General features: G+C 44.8%; 1 protein-coding gene across 3 annotated transcripts in view; it reads right to left on the minus strand.

Annotated features, from left to right (window-relative positions):
• ZNF609 (zinc finger protein 609) overlaps nt 1-17,854 on the minus strand; it is a 120,504-nt gene that overhangs the window by 88,057 nt on the left and 14,593 nt on the right. For all 3 annotated transcript variants that reach the window (XM_060260382.1, XM_060260380.1, XM_060260381.1), the window contains exon 2: nt 9,893-10,770. In XM_060260382.1, coding sequence (XP_060116365.1) covers nt 9,893-10,636 — 744 coding nt within the window. In that variant the 5' untranslated portion in view covers nt 10,637-10,770. The remainder of the gene's footprint in view (nt 1-9,892; nt 10,771-17,854) is intronic.

Raw genomic sequence — 17,854 nt, forward strand, 5'->3', positions numbered from 1 at the left:
CAAATTTTCCCCTCCATCTACTGACATATCAAGCTCTTCTTCAACCTCCTTCTACCTCCTATTGGCAAACAGACTTTGGGAGGGGGAAGCAAGGAAAAGAACAAAAGCCATCTGGCTAGGAGTATTTAGATGCCTTATATCATCAGTGCAACGACTTCAGAAGGCAAGATGCAGATGGGCACAGAATCAGATTAACCAGCCTGGAAAGCATAAAAAAAGACAAGTGATGCTATCTTGCTGAGAGGGATCTCAAATCACCTCCAAAGGAAATTGCATCTTGAGTCGTAGGAGAAGAAACAGGCATCACTGAACAGGGCTGTACGGTTCCATTTGAAGATGAAAAGAAGTAGCACTACCCACTGGAGGAAGTGGCTGGCAACAGTTGAACTGCATGCAAAACAGAAATATTAAATAGGTTTCACACACTGACGCACACTGCTGCGCACCCCCCCCTACTCAATGAGTCTGATGCTGGGAGAGGGGGCGGGCGGGAAGGAAGGAATTTCTTCATGGTCCTCAATTTTAACCAACCTCCAGAGGCAACTGCAGTCAAATCTTGCAATTAATAAGCAGCATACGTGTGCATGCATACGCACACACTTCTCTCTCTGGGAGCCAAATGTCAATGGTTTACAGCAAGGAAGCCCAACTTCCTCCTTTGTAACTCTTGACACTCTGGCAGTGTGCCATGCTTTTGCCTTGCTCTTGCAACTGATAGCTCAGTGCAGAGGGTCAGAGGACGGTAAGGAAATGATCGCTCTGGTTTGCAAGTCCCCCTAAAGGCAGCCCCACTGGTAGCTCCAGGGGCAGCTTCTTTGAACTTGGTTCAGAGAGGCAGACCACAGCGGAAGAAGCTGAGACATAGCAGCAGCTGGAAAGCTCTCATAAGGAGGCATATTTCCCCAGCGCTTCCAGCATTGTCTTAAGGAATTGTACCTCCTTTCAAGGCAAAGCAAGAAATCAGAACAAGCAATAACCTTGATAAAGTAACCAGTGTCTGGGCTCCATGAATTCAGTCCCACTTCCTAAACTGATTTCATGAGGCACATGTATTTAGTACAAGCATGGTTTGTCCTTCCATAAACAATTATAAAAGCAACAAAAATTGTTTTCTTTGGCAGTTTTTAATGTGCAACATACACGCACGTAAGGGCACAACTAGAACTGTAGTCTTGCACATAAACACCATCCCTTCTACAATACACTTCAGCATGCACCTCTCATCCTGGAAGTGAGGGGATGCTCTGAAGCCTGAGTTTTGGGGGAGTGCAAATGGTCACGTGCTTGCATACAAGAACAAGTGAGGAAGATGCTCACGCTCCTGTGCACTGAAACACTCTGTCGACCTGACAAACCCCTCCCTTCAATATTTGGACCCCTCTTTGATGTAACACCCATGGACTGCTATAGACGCTTCTTCACCTCAGAGGAGCAGCAATTACTCCCTGGTGAGCTGCCAGGCAACAAAATGCACCTGCCTGCCCTCCAGCCATTCTCTGCACCAGGCAGCACTACAGCAACTGCACCTGTGGCTCTCAGCCTTTAGTCTTTCTTAAGGATAAAGGAGACAGGCTTGAGTGTAGTTGCCATATCTCTGTGTCCTTTGTTTCCTTGGATTAGGGAATAAATACAGCAAGCCAGAAGACCAATTTAAATAACCAAGGGGGGAGGGGGGCCAACCTAAAGTGCTGCTTTAAATTAAACTACCTATTGGTACTTCATATACCAAACAATTATCCATACTAATTGTTTAATTTAACCCTAAAACACACTACTTTGCAACTAATTAGATCACTTACATTATCCTGGAATATATACATTCCACAATTTTACAGATACTTACTAATTTTTTTTTAATTACGTACTGATCTAAATGAACAACTTTGCTGCTGGTGTATAATATTTCATATGGAATGCCACATGTTTTATTAAATTAAATAACCTTAAATGTTAATGTTTCACATCTATAACAATGCCCCAAACCCTCTAGGGAGCCCTTAAAACTTTTAAAAATTAGCAAAACAATAATAGCTAACCATACAAAAATGTGCTTATTGTAGCTTTTATTTATTACCTACTGTGCTTCTATCCCATCTTTCTTCCGTACAGGCTGTCCCCAGGAGACTTTCCATCAAGCTGCTGACCAGGACGGTATTGCTGATCTTCAGCATAGCCGCTGTATCACCTGCCTTCCAACTGTACCCTGAGGCTCTCTGTGTCTTTACGCCATCTCCATGCTACAGACAGCTACGATTCCAGAACTCTTCTCAATCAAGGGCCAGAAAATACTGAGCAATTTATTTTCATAAAATAACTAGAAAATACAGCTTGCAAATATTCCAAACAACATAAACAGCAGTTAGGGTGTTAGAGTGTAAAAACCAGGAGCATACCTGATCACCTAGGCGGGCAGAGGACATGACCCTGTTAGTGATCCAGAGTACAGCACCTCCCAGAGTTGGATACTAGTATCTGTAATGACTTGTTAATTCCCGGCCCTTTGCATTGTTACGGGTTTGGTACTGGAGTAGCACAAAAAGTCATCTACTCTCAGCTGTTAGGCTCTTATATATATATATAAATATCTGACTTGAAAAAGGATATTTTCCCTATCATGATTCTATATTTACACATAAAAGCAGTATTTAACTCAAGTATATTTGATAGAGGGCCACCGTTAGTCTTCAGTTTGTGGTAGCTTTAAACAGGCATGTATTCATATTTAATTTTAACCCAGCTACTCCTAAAGAGAAATGTGCAATATTTTTTAAACCTTATTTTAAAAAAAAACAACAACAAATTGTTACTACTCACTGTGACAGCAATACAATGGAGCTGTGAGTGCTTGGCCTCACCATTAAGGCCAAGGCAGGAGGCGGAGGGGGAGGAGAACAAGAATGGCATAGATGCTGTCACAAGGAGTTGCCAAGAATTTTGGTCTGGTCCTCATTTATCATTTGCTTGGCTACGAAATCAGTTTCCAGTAAAAGTCTGCACTACTGCCACAGCCATCTTCACTACTATGGCAGCTCCCTGGCATTCATCAGTGGAAAGCAGGCACAGTGATCACACAGGACTGGCGTTGGCAATGCTCCTGCTCAGTCTGGCTTTCTGCCCTAGCCACAGAAGCAGGTGGCTGGCTGATCAAGGAGGGAGGGATCGATGACTGCAGAAATTGCTCTAGGGATGAAGTGCCATTCTTGTTGCCCCCCATCTCAGCTCTCCCACAAAGAAGAACTCTTGCCTTAAGGCTCCCATCCTTCCTATGACCACCTTCATAACCTGTTCTGCAGAACAGGGGGAGGAGAGAAAAGCATTGGGGAGTGAGTGAAGAAAAAGGGCGAACTGCTTTCCCTCAAACCACCCACAAGGCTGAATTAACTGGCCTTCTCACAGCCAATTTGACATTTGAAAGTACTTTCAATGGTCTAAAGAACTCTTAAGGATTCCAGTGCTCCAAGGACTAGTGGACAAGGACAAGAAGCAAAACAGGAGATAGTACAAATTTCTCAGACTCATAAACACTACAGAACAAATGCAGAAGGCGGCAGCCTGTAGAGCACCCACCTGCTTCCACTGGCCTTTCTAAGGCTTCAGGAGGCAGAGTAATAGAATCATAAAGTTGAAAGGGACATCCAGGGTCATCTAGTCCAACCTCCTGGACAATGCAGGAAACTCACAAATATCTCCCCCAACACCCTCAGTGACACCAGCTTCACACCCAGAAGTTGGCACACACACCCCCCCCGCCAAAAAAAAAAAACCCTCCAGGATCCCTGGCAAACTGGCCTGGAGAAAAATTGCTGTCGGATGTGGGAGCGACCAGCATTTTCCTGGGCATGTAAGGGGTCATAAGAACTATGCATGGATGCAACCCTTTCTGCCCTCCTTCTCATGATCTGCCTAAGTTCACAGAATCAGCATTGCTATCAGATGGCCATCTAGTCTCTATTTAAAAACCTCCAAAGGAGAGTACAGCACCTCCCAAGGAAGCCTGTTTTACCAAGGAACCACTCTGTCAAGAAGTTCTTCCTAATGTTTAGTCAAAAACTTTTGATTAATTTCAACTTGCTGGTTCTGGTCCGACCTTCTGGGGCAACAGGAGAGAGCCTCTGTTTCACAAGGCATGCAAGTGATTCTTCGGCAGGCTCAAGACTGTCTGGACCACTTTTTCACTAACACGTGGTCACTCCTACACAAGGAAGATGCTTGTGATCCAATGGTCATGACATCATTCCCTTCAGGAGCCAGAAGATATGCTATTTCCTCAACATAAATGCTTCCAGTTGTTCTGCAAGCTGAGGCATACCTATTCTGCTCTATTATATATATCCTGGAAGCAGGAACATGTTAACCACACAATCACTGAAAATTCTGGCAGTGCAAACAGCCGAGTATTTGAGCTGGACAACAATGTGCCTTTGACTTAGGATCTCTCTCTGTCGCAATTATTATCTGACCAGGCCTATAACAGGTTGCAGAATCAATAGCAGTCCATGAAAAGGTTTCTCAAGTCCCTCCTGGAGTAGCACTGTCTCAGTTTCTCATCCCGATGGGTGTGCCCCCCACCCCAACCAACATAAAACTGGACCAAGAATTGAACAGAGGGAAGCAGTTTTATTGTTGTGCACTTATCTGGCACCAAGACAGGCAAACAAGCACAGAATGCTGACGATGGACGGATGGAGCTGGTTGTCTGCACCTCCCACTCCTGCAGGCACTACAGTAGCTACTGCCACACAGCAAGAACCTGCCATTTATGCGCCATTATCAGAGAAAGCAGCTCCACAGTCTGAGCACCAGCTGCTCAACTAGTCTCCAAGTAGATAGAAGAAAAAAAGATGCAGGACTATGCAACAGAAGCCAGCCAGGTCCCTTCCTACAAGGCAGTTTTTCCTCTCCAAGCTCCCGATGACCCCCAAAAGGGCAGTTCCCAGGCGAAGTGCACAAAACATCCTGGGCTCCAGGCAGGGAGTCTGTAGAGGACAAATCTGTGGACAGAAGGGGTGCGGCACGTAACACTTGCTGAATTTTCTGATTCTCCCCTGTAAATCACACCCCAGGACTCCTCTTCCACAAATGGTTCTATTCTTGCCTCAAAAATTTATTGTGGGGAAGTCCTAACCTCGATAGCTCAGGCAAGCCCATTCTTGTCAGATCTCAGAAGCGAAGCAGTGAGACCTCCAAGGAATACCAGGGCCGGGACGCAGAGGCAGGGAAATATTAAGCTATCTCTCTGAAACATTCTAGGCCCCACTAGGGGTTGCCAGAAGTCACCATGCCTTCCAAGCACAGAAGTACACACACACAAATACTAAAAGTCCGTCTGGTGTAGTGGTTAAGAGCAGGAACTCTAATCTGGGAGAACCAGGGTTTGATTCCCCACTCCTCCATATGCAGCTGCTGGGTGACCCTGGGTCAGCGACATTTCTCACAGAGCTGTCTTTCAACAGCAGTTCTCTCAGAGCTCTCTCAGCCCCACCTACCTCACCGGGTGTCTGATGTGGGGAGAGGAAGGGAAGGTGATTATAAGCTGCTCTGAGACTCAGTGAAGGGCGGGGTATAAATCTTAATATCTTTTCTTCTTCTAAAATACCCAACACTACAGTTGGACATAAATCCATCTGTTGTTGAAGATGACAATCCAGTTGTACCTTGCTGGGGAAATATATGTACCAACAGGGGCCAATACAAGGTCCTATTCTGGCTAGAGAATCCTGTACAAAGTAGATCATTAATAGTACCTACATGGTTTCCTTTTTCATCTAGCCAATTAGTTTGCTCCACAGTTTAAATGTCTGTAGCCAGTGCTATACATATAGATTTTGAAATGCCATCATGCTCTTGCTATTCTTAGTCTCCAGAGAGTAACAATGGGTAGACTCTTCCCTGCTTTCTCCATGTCAATATTGCAGCCCATTTCCTAAGGACCTTCTTACACCGAAGCACACGAACCCAAAATCAAAGCAAAAAAAGTGAATGGGCTGACACCTCAACCCCCCACTACTTTTTCCTAAGCAAAGTTACACCCTTCCAAGTCCACTGGAATCAATGTGCTTTATACAGCAACATGAAAGAAGTCAACCATCTGTCTGTCCCCACCCAGCTCAGGTACTTTGTTCCATTTGCTTTTCTGAAAGGACCATAATCCATTAGATTTCTCATTTCAAACCTCTTTCTGTTCTCTAAATCTGCCAGATCCCCTCAGAAAAATCATGCCTGAGACAACAATCAAAGGAAATACAGAGCAAGGCTGATACCAAGTCTGACTCTCTTGATGCAAACCCATATGTGAACTACGCTTCCCTCTCAGCAGTGTCTTCTGTTTGCACCATTCTTTCAGGAACCATGTTCCCCAACCCTTCAGGTGAATGGCGTCCAGGACAAATGAGGGCAAATGGCGTCCAGGACAAATGAGGTCACCTTGTGACCTGAGCAGCTTTTTAATACAATATTTCTCCAGCCAGTGTTTTCGTATGACAGGTTTGCTTTTGCTGCCCTTTTCCTCATTCTTTTCATGGCACCGTGATAGCTGGTGCTGATCACTAGATGTTATAGGTTAGATGACAGCAGGTTTTCATCTGAGCCAGGATTTTGCCAAGAACACTTGAAAAGGTCTAGGATCTTTTGCTAAGGAAGCAGCCATTTTCCAGTTCTTGCAGATATCATATTTTCCACATATTGCTGCTTCCGTTCTTCAAAGTTCCATTACTGTACAGTTGCCTCACTATAAAAGATAACTGGGTGCCATGTTTAATTAGGCCCAGCTAATCACTATTAAGCTCCAGAAACTGGATCAGGGTCCAGAATCTAGATGCCACATATTGCTCATTTGTGAGGGCTATTTTTATCTGTACATGCTGGCTGGCTGGTCAGAGAAAGGAGAGAGAGAACACCCCAGCTCCTGTTTCTGCAAGTAATGGATGATCTACTTGAAAGCAAATGCAAAGAAATGCAAAGACATCTGACAGGAAACAATTTTAAGACTGGTTCGAGGAAGAACCTCTTCTTTCAGACACCCTTAACACTGTCACAGCCCCCTTCTATATACAATGCTAGGTAGATTACCCACTTAAATTTAACACAGCCCAAAATGTCACTGTCCACAGAATGAAAACCAAAGAGGACAAATAGATTCCCTTATGCATTCTAACAGACAAGTACCCTGGAAATGCAGAGATTACCATTATTAAACTCTGCACACTTGAACAGGAATGCATCTCTATTTTGCAAGCTTCTCTTGCCTTCAGAATCCATCTGATGAACCTTGACAGTGCTTCAGAGAAAAACTGAACTGCATTCTAAAAGCATAAGCAAGGCTTCAAGTCCCCTTCGTAAAGCGAAAGCAAACATTCAAAAACCCTGCCAGATTCCACTCCACATACCATAACGATCAAGTTGTGTATTTTCCATTCTGTGTGAAGTATGCAGATGCATGTCACTTTCTTGCCACACTGGCAACCAAGGGTTACAGTACTTTTTAGTTTTAGTTTGTATCTCCAGAATGAGGCTTCCTTGTTTCATATGAGCCAATGAATCCTTTGCAAAGGTCAGAAGAGGCATTTACTCATCTGTCTCCAGGGCACATCCATTTATACTTTGATCCTGGAAGTAACAGCAATAAACCTGGTAAGAGCATCATCAGCACTAGAGATCTGACCCAATGACAGTGTTTAGTTCGAACATCCATCATCAGTGGTCACACCTGCAGTTACAACCTGAAAAACTCCAAAATAGAGAAACCACTGTGAGACCATAACAGGGGGGGAGGGTGTTGACATTCTCCTAGTCCCATCAGTGCTCACCTGTCGAGAAGGATATGTCTAGCATGGCACCTGTTCCTTATTTCAGAGAACAGTTCCTTCAACAGTATTAATAGAAGATTCATGGACAAGAAAGATGAGCAACAACAAGCAACTGTAATATGTTACAAGGACAAAAATATTTTAACAAAACACTGCTAAAGTTCTGAGACGCATAATACGTCAATCTCTTTCATTATATACCTCATTACAAGCACTTGAGTATGAACAGGTGCTGTATCACAGGTGTGCTGGAAAGATGCAGTGGAGCCTGGTTTGACACTGTGATGTCAACCAAGCTGCTTTATCTGCTCACGCCTTCTGGGTTTTTTTTCTCAGCCAAAGGGATTCAATATCCTCCAAACCACCAAATAGGATGACAAGCTGCTGTCACAAAGCAGACAAATATCCCTACGGTCCTACAATGCATAGAAACCCTACAACAAATGTGACAGGGAAGTCACACATCAATATGGAGAGCAAGTAGCAGGTTGCAAATGACAGAAGCAAGAGCAGAATTTTTTAGTTCTCAGAAGTAGCATAAAAGCAGAAGGAGATTTGGGGCTGCGTTCCCATCAGTTACCAGGCTCTTCTTTAAGCAGACAAAAGTTCCAGGGAGTTTTGGACTTCATCAGATCAACTCCAGCTGTCCCTAGGTGCTCCCCCAGATCTTGGAGAGATTCCAGCAATGAGATCTCTTATTTGTTTCCTGTTATGCTCAGCTGCAGGCCAGTTCCTCCAGCTGTTGCCCAGCACTCTGTTGGCACAGTACAGCTAAACCAGAACAAGTGCAAGCTGGACCACTGTTCCACTGCATTTTCCCAGGGCAGTAGCAGCATGACCAAACTTACTGGATATGGAATAAGGAAAATGTCTTCCCCTTCTGCTTTAAAAAAACCAAAAAACACCTGGTAAACCCAACTAAAACAAAAGCCCCAAGAGTCAAATTAGACATTAGCCATAAAAATAAAAGGAATATCATGTAAGACGTCTAGACCGGTTAATCAAAAGGGCTTTAGTGTACCAAATCTTATTTGCACAGCATCAAAAAGAATGCCGTGTTGTTGTTTTTTTAATGAAGAGGAAATGCTTCTAAGGGCTGCTTCACACAAGCCAAGTTTCCTATACATATATAAACCTCCATGTAACAAAGTACATATGCACACAGAGACATGTTTCAAACACTCATGTCTGTTTTTGGATATATGCATACTGTGGGAACCTGGCCAACCACAGGTTCTCTACGTGCATGTGTTATGAGAGTCATCCTGTGTGGGTTAAATACAGGTTTTAACGTTAAAAAATTATCCTTACCTGAAGTCCAAACTATGAGGTACTATTTGGCAGCTACTAAGCATGCCTTCAAAGGAGACACACTGAGAGAGAGACAGAAAAATGTAAGGGATATGGTATCGACACCAAAACAAAACAGTAAAAAAAAATGTTGCTCATCAGACTGATGAACAAGGACCCAGGCATTATGGTATAGAATTAGGACTGCCAGCTCCAGATTGGGAAATACCTGGAGATTTTGGGGGTGGAGCCAGAGGAGAGCAGTTTGGGGATGGGAGAGACTTCAGGAGGCTAGAATGCGATTCAGTCCACCTTCCAAATTTCTCCTTGTGAACTGATCTGTTGCCTGGGGATCAGTTGTAACCTCAAGAGATCTTCAGGCACCACCTGAAGGTTGTCAGCCCTACACACAACAGAAAACTGTAATGCCAGATGTTGTGTCTTATATATGATGTATTCCAGGTCAACCTGCTGCTGAGAGGCCAAAGTCCCAAACAGGGCATGGTTCTCAAAAAGATAAAAATCAACACCACCTTCCAGCCATCTTCCATAGGAGATTCAAGCATCAGACTCTGTCTGAAAATGTTCTTTTCCGCCAGTCCTTCTAACACTGGTGCACCCACCAACCTAGTCCCAGTGAAACTGCAACTTCTACTCCCAGTCAGCAACCAAACCAATCATAGGTTATGCAGCAATGCATCTGCCAAGGTGCAACAAGGCACAATGGGCAAGGGGGGGGGGGGGGGGTAATCTCCCAGCACCACCCGAACCAGGCCCAAGTGCCAGCCCAGTCTTACCTTCTCCGATTTCACCTTCTTGAGCTGCCGGCACTCGCTGTCGCCATCTTCCAGCTCTGATTTAACTCCCAAAGGGTTGAGTGCAGATCCCGTGTCAATAGCTATACTCCCAAGCTGCTCGGCAGCGGGCTCTGATCCTTGGCCCCCGTCATACTGTCCAACCCTGACAGCCAAGGCAAGAGGCTGAAGTACACCAGGCTCCTTTTCTGCTGGAGCACCTGCACCCTCAGTCCTTTCCTTCTTACTCTTGGACGAACCACCCTCCTTGTCTTTCTTTGAACTGGCCACGCTGCGAGAAGCCTTGGCCGATTTCTCTGAGCCCTTTGGGCCAACAGCGGCCGCCAGGCCACCAGAGTTCACACCATCCCCAGGGCGCCCCTGAACCTCTTTCTTGCCGCTGGTCCCTTCACTTGCAGTGAACAGAGAGGATCCCGGGGCGGCTTTGCCACTGTCCTTGCCACTTTTGCTCCGCTTGGATTTGGATTTGCCTTCCTTGCTCTGTGGACCCGGCACCGGGGTCACAAACTTGATGTTCTCTGGCAGAGTGGCCACAGCATTTGGCGCTGGAAGCCCCACTTCCTTGGAGCCCGACATTTCCAATTTCTGCTGGTCCTTCTCCAAATCCGCGTCCAGGTCAATGATCAGATTACCTACTCCAATGTCCCATTCATCCCCACTGTCATATGTCTCGACTGGGTTCGCATCTACTCCTTTCCCTCCGGAAGCTCCACTGCTCAAGGACATCTTAGAGTTAACGACCCACCTCAAGGTTCAAGGCTCTTTTCTGCTCCCTCAGCCTTTTGGGGTATGAAGTAGCAGCTTCAGCTATGTTCTCAAACCTCCAATGATCATGGTGCGGCCAGGCGACAGCATCGTTGCTGAAAGGAAAAGCAAGAACATAGATTACACCATGGTTATGCGGAAATCCATGACAAGAATGGAATGCACAAACATTATTTATTTATACCCCACCATTCTCCTGTAGAACTCGAGGTGGTACACACCCTTGAGGAGTTCCAAGCAGTCTCCAACCCAGGCACTGACTACACCTGGACCTACCTAACTTCAACATGATTGTTTTATCTTGTGCCTTCAGGACTCAGAAGGATGCATACAGATCAGCTGAACACATACTTGTTTGCTTCACAGGCTTGCACCCATACGGCATTTACCAACATCGCAGGGCCTACGTTCCAATGCCTTGTGGTTAAACGTGGCCACAAGCAGGGAGCAGTGGTAACTCTGCAGATGTATCTGAGCTCAGCACCATTCTGAACACCAAAATTCTTTCCATGATTAAACCACAATGCCAAAGTTCAAATTCAAACTACACACACAGAAGTACAATTATTTCCACCTCCAGGCTGACTAGTCAAGAGAAACCCAAACTGGCATGTACAGTCTGTCGGCAAGCAAAGTAAAAAGAACGAAGCAGAGATGCACACATGGGCTGCATCTAAAGACCAAAACACATCAGCAGTAATGGAGGAGAGCTGCTCCCACTGCACTATCCTCCGCCGATTATTAAGAGACCAAAAACATGATCTTCATGAACCCTCTTATATGCTGGAGATTTCCCTGGAGGCTATGAAGTAGCAAGTCAAAGTCACCTCACAAGATAAGTATGTGGCAATTACATTTACAAGAGGTAATTAGCACATGAAACAGCATTCCCCTTAGCCAGCCAAGCCCCAGCCAAGGGTGGCTGCAGCCAGCTTCTACTGACAAACCCACTGCCGCCCCTCCAGCTGTGGCTCCTCTATAAGTGTTACTGTCCTCTGCTTCTCCCTGTGGAGCACTGGAGGCAGATGATCTGTGTCATCGTCTTATTGATGGGAAGCGCTAAAAGCTAGCAGCCCTCTGTCTTTTCCCTTACAGAAATCTTTCCTTTTGCCCGTCTTTTCCCTTAAGGAAATCTTTCCTTTTGCAAACCCAAAAGACAAACAGCAGTGTGTGTATCCAGAGATAGGAACGCTGTAAAATGCTGGGGATTCATTCACGCGGTGGACTGCAGTGGCCAGACTCTTTTTTCCCATCCATTCCCTACAGACACCTCCGCCCGCTATGTGTTGCTAACAATCCCTCCCTCCACCCATCCTCACAGGTCATTATGAAGATTCTGAATCTGTGAGCCAAGGGCTTGGCAGGTGAGCAGGAAATAAAATACACGACTTCTCATCTTACTGGCAGAGAAAGTGCAAAAATCAGGAGGTGACATGCAGCTGCAGAGTTGGTAACAGATTTCAAAAGCTGCAGTCTCTTCCCCTCCCAGCATTAACCATAGCAGCTTAGTGCTACCTACTTGCCCTGGAAAGATTTGGCTGCCTGACTTGTTAAGAGATACTGTCATGAGCAACCTCCCCTCCTTACACGGACTAGTATGGAGGAAGATCAGAGCCATATAATGACTGATAACTTATTTCTCTTTGTCACGATTACAACCAGGAAGGATATCAGAGGCAAACAAAGTAAACCTGAGCACACAGGTTATGAGAGCTTCAGCAACCTCACAAAATTCATTTTTCCTGAAGGGAACAAGACAGGGACTGTAGAGGACAACAGTACAATTTTGCCATATACAAAGAGACTCTAGTTTTTGCTGGTCAATGCTCAGATATAGGCCAAGCTCGTCCTCATCAGCATACTAATAACTACTGTTAAATATTCTGTGAACACTTTAACAAGGGTTTAGGGTAGTCACTAGCTCCCTCCTTTGATACGTTTGAGAAACCTATGAAATATTCTAGTTCCAGAAGGCAATGTTCCATATTGACAAAAGGAAATGAGCCCTGTGAGGAACTATTGTAGCATAACTGCAAGTCATTCTGAATAACGGCTGTTAATTCCCTTTGGCTTTCCAAAGCCTGGACTTTGGTCTTTGCTATAAAGCAGGATTAAAGAGTTGGTTCTGTAGTTGTCTGGAGGTGTGGTGTTTCACAGATGCTGAAATACAGGCTTTCAGCCATGCTTGAGCACACAGATACCAGCATTCATGAATTTACAAAACTAATTTTGGGGGAGGGGGGGCAGAAAAACTTTCCTGCCAAACAAATGCATACAAATTCAACGGGGGGGGGGGGAACCAACATTTTGCAATCAAAGTCCAAGTTGGTATTTATCAGAGGTTTAATAACTACTTTCACGACTGTGTCTTATTTATAAACAAAGGTGCAATATACAATTATACTCTTTAAACCAGGGTTTGAATTCCTTAACCTAAACCACCTGAAAATTATAGTCTAGGTCACCAACCAGTTTGATAACAGAAACGTGTACTTAAATTATCTAATATGGTAACATCTTAATCTGAATACTTAAACTGAAAGTCTCTCAGCTTTTCTTCATACAAATTAAGGAGGCAGGCTGCATTTAAGTGGTGCCCTCCCACGCTCACTTCAACAGGTACAAACCAGCCCAACCTACTAACAGTACCAAGTACCAAAGGTTAAACTGTAATAAAGTAAAAGGCAGAATCCCAAGGGTTCCAGATGCATAGAGAAGCACATAAAGCTGCCCCACAGAAACCAGTATAGTCCTTCCCTCTCCTGCTCAGCTGGCTCCACTCTGGGCCATGGCTTTGAAGGTTTCTTCTACGCTAGGTCTCCATGCACACCTTCAAACAGAGCATTTTTCCATGTGTTGTCTGTGGCAGAACATTGGCCTCACATGCAGAAGGGTTCCATGTTCAACCCCCAGTCAGGCAATAGTAGTTGATGTGAAAACCTCAGCCTGAAACCCTAGAGAGCCACCACCAATCAGAGTAGGTAATATTAACTGATCAAACAATGATATTTACTTAGGATAAGGCAGCTTCACAGGTCCCATGAGTTACTGGATGCTTCTGAAGGAGACACACAAGGCTGCCTTTTGAGTGCATGAACCACTTGTGATGCCATGTGTTCAGCAACCCGGTGGAAAACTATGCAGATACAATCTAGCAGGAGAAGACACAACTACACTATCTTCTACAGGCAACTCTGCATGCTGGTCTGCCACAGCGATCAAGTATTGCCAATTGTTCATCTATTTTATTGTCCCATGATGCCAAGAAGGCTGCTGTGTAGGTGGCAGCCGTACCTGTTTTTGTTATTTCATTACGGTGCCACCTGTTAGCAAGAGCAAGAGAGAGAGCTGCTAGTCCTTAGCAGTGCAATCATCTGGAGCAAACCTAGCACCATAGCAACTGGCCATCTACCTTAATTGCAGACATTTTCAAACAGGAAAAACAGGCAGACTCCCATCTTAGCATGACTGTCTTAAATAAAAACATGACACTCCTCCCACAATAGTTGCTATTGCTGCATTACATGTTGTTGAAGTTATAGCCTTATTACAGTATATCAGCGTAAAATCCAAGGGGAAAGAAGATTTATATCTTATTTCTCTTTCCAGTGGGGACCCAAATGGGCTCACAATGTTTTACCCCTTCTCCATTTTATCATAACAATCCTGTGATAGGTTCAGCTGAGAATCACAACTAGCCCAAGGTCACCCAGCAAGCTTCATAGCAGAATGGTGATTCAAACCTGGGCCTCCAAGCACTGTTACAATAATTACCCTTTGTAATTTCCCAGTAACACAGTAAATAAGCTTGTATTTGTTATTCATGTTTATATAAAAACCTGCTCATGCCTAAAGTGTCATTTGCTTCTGTTATTCTAATGAAGTTACAGTGCAACCCTCACCAGAGCCACACCCCCTTCTAAGGACACAGTCAATTGGCTTAGGGTGTAACTCTGTTTAGGACTGCAAATGCTTTCTAAATATACTTGAACCATCTTTGACAAGAGTTGGTCAAGTGGCCAACTCTAACCTATAGAGCCAGCAGAACTGCCCCACCAGTGTTGCTTTTAAATTTCTGCTATAATTCTCCAGCAACTGCTTGTATGGGTGTATATAAATAAGATGCTCTCAGCCATAAATATCACCAAGAGCTAGTCATAAGCTGCTTGCAATGCTGCTCGTTTTGAAATGCATGCATTTCTCAACTCAAGTTTCATCCCTATTTAACTCCCCAATTCTCCATGCCTGTAACATATAATGAAATTTACTCACTTTCGTCCTTTGCTACCATTTATCTCTCTGTTCTCCCACACTGTTAAATATGGCAACAAAGCAATTCACATAAACATCAAGACATAAATCCACGATATCAATCTCTCTTTGGTGTAGCCAGTTTGATGTTATAGTTAAGAGTGGTGGACTCTAATCTAGAGAGCCAGGTTTGATTCCACACTCCTCCTCCACATGTAGCCAGCTGGTGACCTTGGGGCAGTCACAGTTCTCTCAGAACTTTTCTCTCAAAAGCAGATCTTGAAAGAGCTCTCTCAGCCTCACCTACCTCACAGGGTATTTGTTGTGGGAAGAGGAAGGGAAGGAGACTGTAAACTGCTCTGAGACTCCGAGTGAAGGGTGGGGTATAAATCCAATCTCTTCTCTCTTCTCTTCTCTTAACCTAAAGGTATGTTGCAAGCAAGATGGAGGACTGTTTGACTACTGTAAAATGCAAAACATTTCTAGACTATCTTTCTACTCAAATAAAGTTCCCATGGCTACAAGCCATGGTGACTAAATGGTGCCTCCATATACAAAGGCAGAAAACTTCTGCATAATAGCGCTGGGATACAGCACAGGGGAGGGCCTCAGCCTCTGCTCTGTTTCTTTGGCACTCCAAGCAACTGGCTGGCTGCTGTGAAACAGGATACCAGACTAGATGGACCACTGATCTGATTCCAAAAATCTCTTGTTATGTTCTACAACTAAAGAGGGACATCAGACTCCACAGGCAAGAAAACAACATTCAATGTACAAAACAAATAATTCACAAATAAATCCTACCCAATTGTGATTTACATTTCTTTACAATATTTGCTTTACACCAGGGCCCAGCTGTATGAGTCAGTATGGTGACCTAAGAGTGACACAAACCGTACATGCAGTCACCTTCCTAGTAAATTCAAGAGTTCAACTTTTGTATACTACAAGTCCCAGCGCGCAGTTCTGTTAAAAATTATAACAAACTGAGCACAGCATGCTGGGACACGCAGTAAATTCAAACCAGGTCCCCACATGGGAAACTTCGATAAACAGTTGAAACAACCTATTCAGTCCTCAAGTTCTTGGCATGCTGCCCTTCTGAACCATACACTAGAGTGGAGAAGTAAAGGCACCTGGAAACCAGGACAGTATTAAAATCACATGTCAGGAAAACCCAATCCAAGGGCAAAGATCTTTCTCCACTTCTACCCTGCCACACAGAATCCACCCATTATACAACCAAAAGCACATGCATTCACTTGTCTAGCTGGAGAGCAGCCAATGAGGAATTTCTAAGAGAAATCCTGGAACAGAAATACTGAAGGAAGAAGACAGCTTCTCACTTGGGAACGCTACACACATGCAGTGCCAGACATAAATCATCCAGCTCCATTAAGGGCTACAACCTCTATAAACCATGTCTATGTTCTGAGAAGGAGCCCCTCATTAGAGACCGCATCTGAAAGTTCACTTTGAACTAGCAGCCCCTATCAAAATACCACTAACAAATCTCATCAGGCAGTGCTTTAAAAAGCCCTGGCAAGCAGATCAGCTTGCAGCCAAGAAGCCAGGGCTCTTTGTGCCTTGACACACGCCTGCTGCTCCAAGCCTAACCACAACAGCCTGCATTACTTTTGACCTTTTGCAGTGAAACGCAACGCAGAGAAAACCTAATCAAGAATGATTTGACACTCAAAGGTGAATCGATTCCACTGGCAGTTTAGGCAGCATATAAACAGAATGTCTCCTACCCGTGCGTTCAGATCGGCAGAGCTCTGGGATTAGTCTCTGGTTGCTTCCAGACATGACTGACTGCAATTTTCACCCTGATTAACTTTCAGGAATGCCTGTGCTGAGGAGCAGTGGAAAAATCTCCCGAACTAGGCGGTCTGCTCTAGCTAGGCAACGGCTGCTCTGCAGCATGGCAAAGCTGAAAGGATTTCTGATAACCGCTTGGCTTTACTGGGATCAGTCCGAGACCGCAAGCGTGCCCTCTGGCTCCGAGCAGCCCTTGGGAAGATAAGTCAGGAACAATCACAACAACTGGAGCAGAACAGAACAAGCTCGGAGCAGCAATGTCCACGGCACAGAGCAGACCCCTGCCTAGAAGAAGCGCAGGACTGCTGTTTGTGAGCTCTGTTTAACCCCATTCAGTCCCTTTAGAGCCCTTTTTTTTTCCAGAGGCCGGCATGGAAACACGAGCAGCTGCTCCTCCCGCCTTCTTTTCCTGGCAGCCAGCCCACAGCTTTCCTCTATACAGGATCCTTTTTTGTTTCCTTTTACGACTAAAGAAACTCAGGGGGATGCATCTTGCTTTGCAGAGAAAACTGCAGCGCTCTTAGCTCTTCGCACTACAGAGCAGGGCTCTCTCCAGCTGCTTTGTTTAGCTTGGATTAAAAAAAAAAAAAAAGCTACTCCCATGTCTTTTTGTAGCTCTCTCCCTCTCTCCAGTGATGAAAACAATGTTGAATGAAAGCCAGCTGGCAGCCAGAAGAGGAGACGGGAGGAGAAGTCAGCACAAAGGAGCTTCCTAACTCCCTGCTTTCATTTCAAGGGATTGTCCATGGGGGTGGGAAATCTCTGCTTCTCCTTACCCTAGCAGATCCTCCCGTTTTTCTCACCATCCAAATAGGGAAGATCTTCTCAAGGCATAGAGCCTGAAATGCTGCAATATGCAGCCAGGCTTACAAACAAATGGCTGAATATCTAAAAGCAGAACTGGGCAAGAGGTTACCAGGACTTATCTGTTATTTTTCTTCTGGTCTAATAAATGAAACAGACCTTGGGTAAAGTCTGCCCAGCTAAGAGAGGACCGGAACTTATGCAGGAAACAATGGCTACACAGCTGGAACAAAACAGAGCCAGCTATCGCCTTCAATATGGAAGCACACCAAACAAAGACTACAGGTCCCAGCATGCTGTGTA

Source organism: Heteronotia binoei, chromosome 19 (genome assembly GCF_032191835.1).
Source record: "Heteronotia binoei isolate CCM8104 ecotype False Entrance Well chromosome 19, APGP_CSIRO_Hbin_v1, whole genome shotgun sequence".
NCBI lineage: Eukaryota > Metazoa > Chordata > Lepidosauria > Squamata > Gekkonidae > Heteronotia > Heteronotia binoei.